This window comes from Mastomys coucha, unplaced genomic scaffold (genome assembly GCF_008632895.1).
Source record: "Mastomys coucha isolate ucsf_1 unplaced genomic scaffold, UCSF_Mcou_1 pScaffold7, whole genome shotgun sequence".
NCBI lineage: Eukaryota > Metazoa > Chordata > Mammalia > Rodentia > Muridae > Mastomys > Mastomys coucha.
The window spans coordinates 7,485,231-7,490,978 of record NW_022196913.1 but is presented as its reverse complement, the minus strand read 5'-3'; the positions used below and the strand labels follow the sequence as shown (position 1 = coordinate 7,490,978).

General features: G+C 41.1%; 1 protein-coding gene across 2 annotated transcripts in view; it reads right to left on the bottom strand.

Moving 5' to 3' along the window:
- Positions 1 to 5,748, bottom strand: part of Sfmbt2 (Scm like with four mbt domains 2) — a 229,444-nt gene that overhangs the window by 124,181 nt on the left and 99,515 nt on the right. For both annotated transcript variants that reach the window (XM_031358425.1, XM_031358426.1), the window contains one exon: positions 4,617 to 4,764. In XM_031358425.1, the coding sequence (XP_031214285.1) occupies positions 4,617 to 4,764 (148 nt within the window). The remainder of the gene's footprint in view (positions 1 to 4,616; positions 4,765 to 5,748) is intronic.

Below are 5,748 nucleotides of genomic sequence, written 5' to 3'. Positions count from 1 at the left end.
CCCACATACATATACACACATGCTCATACATGGGGGCATCCCATGAATCTCAGGATATCTATACCTCACCACAAATTTAAGCTGAATTTGAACTCCTGATCCTCCTGATTCTGGCAAAAGTTTTTCACCTGGTGAGTTTGAAGTCTGACTGGTCCAGTACTACATAATCTCTAAAGCTCTAAGTAACATGTCATTCAAATAGATCAATGAGTGCCACTGCAGTGTGTGTGTGTGTGTGTGTGTGTGTGTGTGTGTGTGTGTGTTTGTGTGAGTGTTCTTTTGTTTATATGTATGTGTATGTATATGTATATTCATATACACACATGCACATATATGGGAGGGGATACCAGGAACTCCAGGCTGGTCTCTAACCCATCATGAAGTTAAGCATGAATTTGAACTCCTGATCTTCCTGACTGTGGCAAGCTTTGTCACCTGGTGAGTGAGACCTCTCCCTGGCACAGTACTGCATGATCTCTAAATCTCTAATTCACATATCATACAAATATACTGATGAGTGTCATTCATGTGTGTGTGTATGTTTTAGTGTGTGTGTGCATTGGTATATATTTGTTGTTGGTATGTATATGCACATTCATTATATACACGTGCATACACACACAACTATACACACATGCACATACATGGAGGGCATCACATGAATCCCAGGCTGATCTCTAAATCTTCATGAAGTTAAGAATGAGTTTGACCTCGTGACACTATTGACTCTGGCATTTTCACTTGTTGCATGAGATTTCTCCCTGAGCCATTCCTATATAATCTCTATAACTTTAAGTCACATATCATTGACATGAATCAATGAGCGCCATTCATGTGTGTGTGTGTGTGTGTGTGTGTGTGTGTGTGTGTGTGCGCGCGCGTTTGTGCATGGGTGAGTATGTATACATTTATTCATGTACACACATGTACATGCACACAGAAGTATACAGATATGCACATACTTATGTGTGGGCATCACATGAATCCCATGCTGCTCTCTAAGTCATCATGAATTTAAGCATGAATTTGAACTCCTGATCCTCCTGACTCTGGCAAGAGTTTTTCATCTGGTGAGTGAGATCTCTCCCTGGCCCTGTACTGCATAATCTCCAAAGCTCTAATTCACATATAACTGAAACAGATCGATGAGTGCCATTCTTGTATGCATTCTTTTGTGTGTGTGCATGTATATGTGTGTATGCATGTGCATATTCATACAAACCATGTGCACTTACACACACATACACACACACATGCACATATATAGGGGCCATCACATGAATCCCAGTCTGATCTCTAAATCATCATGAAGTTAAGCATAAATTTGAACTCCTGATCCTCCTGACTCTGGCAAGCATTGTCACCTGCTGAGTGAGACCTCTCCCTGTCCCAGTACTGCATAATTTCTAAAACTCTAAGTCACATATTATTCAAGTGGATCAATGTATGCCATTCATATGTGTGTGTGTGCTTCTGTGTGTATATACATATGTGTGTATATTTATGCACACATGCACATGCACACACAAGTATACACACATGCACATACATAGAGTGCATCACATGAATCCCAGGCTGATCTCCAACTCATCTTGAAGTTAAGCATGACTTTGAACCCCTGATCTTCCTGACTCTGTCTCCCAAGTTTTGGGATTACTGTTGTATGCCGCCACGCCTTGGAGAGCGTTAATATATTATTCTCTATAATACAACAAATGTTCGATAAAGTAGAACTTTTGAAATGAACTAAGGACACCTGCTCAGGTTCTTTATGTAAAGAGAATTAGAATTAAGAGTCGCCATTTTATGCCTTGGTAATAATTTATATACACCTGTCCTTCCTAAATCATACTAAACCATTTGTGTGTCTATTAGATGGTTGACTGAGAGACAAGCAAATGCTACAATGAACAGTTTCCTTCACTCTTGGCTCCTGCATTTCACAGTACAAATCCAATGTTTTCTACCAAATGTTCCCTCAGTTAAGAAGTCTCCTTCTTTGAAGTTTACTACTAATTTTTGGTATTACATACCCAGAAGCCATGTAATACCATGCTATGAAGAGCCTATGTATCCATCATTTTTAGCTTTCTTATGTATGTATTTATTTAATCACTGTTGGTAGGGCCTATAACACTGACTGTCCTTTATTGGGTTAAAATGGCAGGATCAAATCTCTAACAGCAAAACAGTGACGCAGGGAGCCACTGGAAAGTTCCTGTCTTTCCCAGCTTAGAAGCTTTGCCTCTAGAATCGATGTCAGATGTATTTTGTTTTCTCTTTTAAAAGAGAGCAGAGTCAACACAACCTAAGAAGAGACCTACGTTCTTGGGACGTCTCTCTCCCATGTTTCCTTCCACCAAAAGACTGCTAGAGACCAGGCAACATCCAAGAGCCAGAAGAATTCACAGTTTTCACAGAAATCTAAGCACACAGCAAAACCTTTGAAATCTCTCAGGAATATGCAGATTATAGGTTACACATTCTAGCTATCAACCCCAATGTTCAATATTAAAACAGACATTAAAAAAATCTTCTCCTTTCACACATTAATGAAATATGGAATGGTGTTTGCCAAATCCTGCACCAGGCTTCCCAGCCCTCACAGTAAGATAAGACATGAGAGGAACAAGCTCAAAAGGAAACCACTAAGCCACATTACAAAAGCCACCAGTATCACCACCTCTAAATTTGTATTTGTTTTAATTACCAACATATATATAATCTGCTCTCATGAGATGAAACCAGAGTCCAATAAGCAAAGCCACAACTGTGTCATAACCATCAACACTTGGAAAATTAGACTTTCAAACTGTAATTCACCAACTGCTCTCCAGCAAACAGACCAATTTCCCATGCGAAAATCCCAGCCCACTACCCTCTGCAGGCCCTAAGGCCACCCAAACTGCCCTGAAGGACAGACTGTGTAGAAATGCCAGCCCTAGGAACGGCGGCAAACGGCGGCAAACGGCAGATAGTACACCTACTCAGAGAAGCATTCACTTGGGATTGTAAGACGGGAATTATGACAACCTCTCGGGATTTCATAAAGTACTTAACACAACTGAGCTTGGAGTTTCTGAGGTTGTGGAGGAAATAACTGGAGTGTCAAAATCCCTCATGTACTAGGACCTGGAATTTAAACGTAATCCTTAACACATCCTCCTGGGTACTCTACATCTGCAGAGTATCTTAGAACATTGGTCTGCATCTCACACTGCTGTACCTGCTCCTGGTACAGCAAACACTATTTGTTTCTCTACACTCTCCGAACCCTGTTGATTTGGTTCTGGGTGCTACCTCAAAACTACTATCAAGTCCCCAGTGAAAGCTCTGAAATGTAAGCTTTTCATTTAGTTCAGGTCACAACAACAAGAATGCAAACATAAATACACAGAGGGCCCACAGGCGGGAGCCTTTCCGCCATCACCAGGTATAGTCGGCATGGCGACCACAGCTCCTGTCTGTCACTCAAATCCTTGTCTCTCTAGGCATGGCAAATTATATGTCGGTGATGAAGAGTCCTCATGACAGGGTTTATGAGGACACAGTGATCAAAAACCTCAAAGATGGCTCATTGCCATGTCATCAGCCCACAGAACTACACATCTGTAATCTGAAAAGTCAACAGCTGAAATGGAGAGAGGCAGGAGCACCTCTGCCATGAAGAGGAGGAAGGACAAGAAATGAGGGTCAGAGCCAAGCAAGGTCAACCATGCTGTGACAGGTCAATGGTGCAACAGCTCCTGATGGCCAGCTAACAAATGTGACATCTGAAGTTATCCCATAATCCCTACACATCTGAAAAGGGCTCATGCAAAACTTCTTTTATTTAAGGTAGTATGTAGCAATCTGTCCCATTACGTTTATTTTTCTAATCTTTCTCCACTTTCTCTACTGCCATTGCATAAATATAATGTGTATGGAATATATATACATATATATTTCTCTTATATTCTTTCATTTTGTTTACTGTTTAGTTTACTTATTTTCTGAGTGAAGGTTTCATGTAGCCCAGGCTGGCCTTATACTCCCTATGTAGCTGAGGATCATTTTGTATCCCTAGTTTTCTTGCCTCTACTGTCTGAGCACATCCCCATGTAGGGCCTCATTTTTCACTTAATGTTGTCCCTACTGAGCCAACCTTGGACATGACAGCATTAAGTAAATTATCATAATTATTATGTTAAAATTTTGGACCCTAAGAGTATCTGAGCAGTGGAGTATCTGAGACACTGAAGTCTAAAGAAATACACCATTGCCATTTTGTTGTACATACTTCTCAGACCTTTTCAGATCTTTAACTTCCATTACTCGGCAGCAGCACTGTGGTGCCTGAATCACTCACTGCACAGCATCAGAGAAAAGCAGCAATACATGCACCATCTAGTGGAGGAAGTGCCTTGCCACTGACCCTGGTAACCAAGCCCCACAAACCTTCCAAGGGGTGGAGCTATGGTGATATGCATGTCAATCAATACAGAAGAATCCTTCCCTTGCATTGCAGGTTAATTCACACTGCAACTTGTCCAGATAAACATGGTGACATCATGTCAGAGGCAAGAAGAACCCAGCCAAGACCACTCCAACCCCACACATTTTCACAGGATACAAACCTTTGGGAGGAGCGAGGTTGACTCCATTTTTAAGGCACCACTGTACTGGCAAAATCCCCAAAGAATCTGCATGGCACAGCATTGTGAGTCTATTAGCTTCAGGTCTTAGGTCATCAATGGCCACTTGGAAAAATTGACTATTAAAAACCTAAGAAAGAAAGAAAGAAAGAAAGAGAGAAAGAAAGAAAGAAAGAGAGAAAGAAAGAGAGAAAAGAAAAGAAAAAGGAAATGTTATTTTCTCAGTGTTACACATACAAATCCTGACATTGTTTCAATGACACTGAACATATCATATCAAATTGACTTCAACATGAACCAGCACTTCAGTACATATCACTGAGCCCAGTGGCTAAGAAAGCAGACTCAGGCGTGGTGGTCATATACATGGAGAGAGGAATAAATAAAATATACATAAGAGAGGAAATGAAAGCCAAAAATAAAGACCTAGAAATATAAAACAAGGGCTTCATATGAAGAAAAGCAAACAGACAGATAACCAGTTCCTGTCCACGGAAAAATAAATTGGGTATTTTAAAGCCAAAATGGCACCTTGACCTCTACAGCAGGGACCAAACTCCTCACAGCAGATCCTTCAACCCCTCTGGCTTCAGCCCTGGCAGACTTCTAGCCTCCTGTGCATTACAGCCTTCAAAATACAACACCCTGTAGCCAGAAAGGAAATCACATATGCAGAAAAACCTGTCTTTACTTCATGTTCCCCTCCGTCACCTGTCACCACAAAAATATCAGATGTTCTTTGAGGACAGTGACCTCTTTTATTCATCAAATGACTCGCAGAGGCATAGAAAATGTTTTGTAGAAAAATATACAGTGAATGAGACAAAAATGTCAATGATAAAAATGAACAAGCACGTCTAGTTGGTAGAACTCTGTCGGCCCAGCTAAGGAGGCTGAGATGGGGCAGCGGTAGAGGTTGGGGTACGTGTTCACAAGCTTGCCAACTGTCTGGGCTACAGAGTGAGCTAAAGACCAGCTGAGGCAAACTAGTGAGACTCTGTCTCAAAGTAAAACAAAACAAATAAACCTAAAAGAACTCAGAATACAGCTCACTGGTAGAGCACTTGCTTAGCATATGCCAGGTTCTAGAGTCAAGCTCCAATACAGCAAGGAC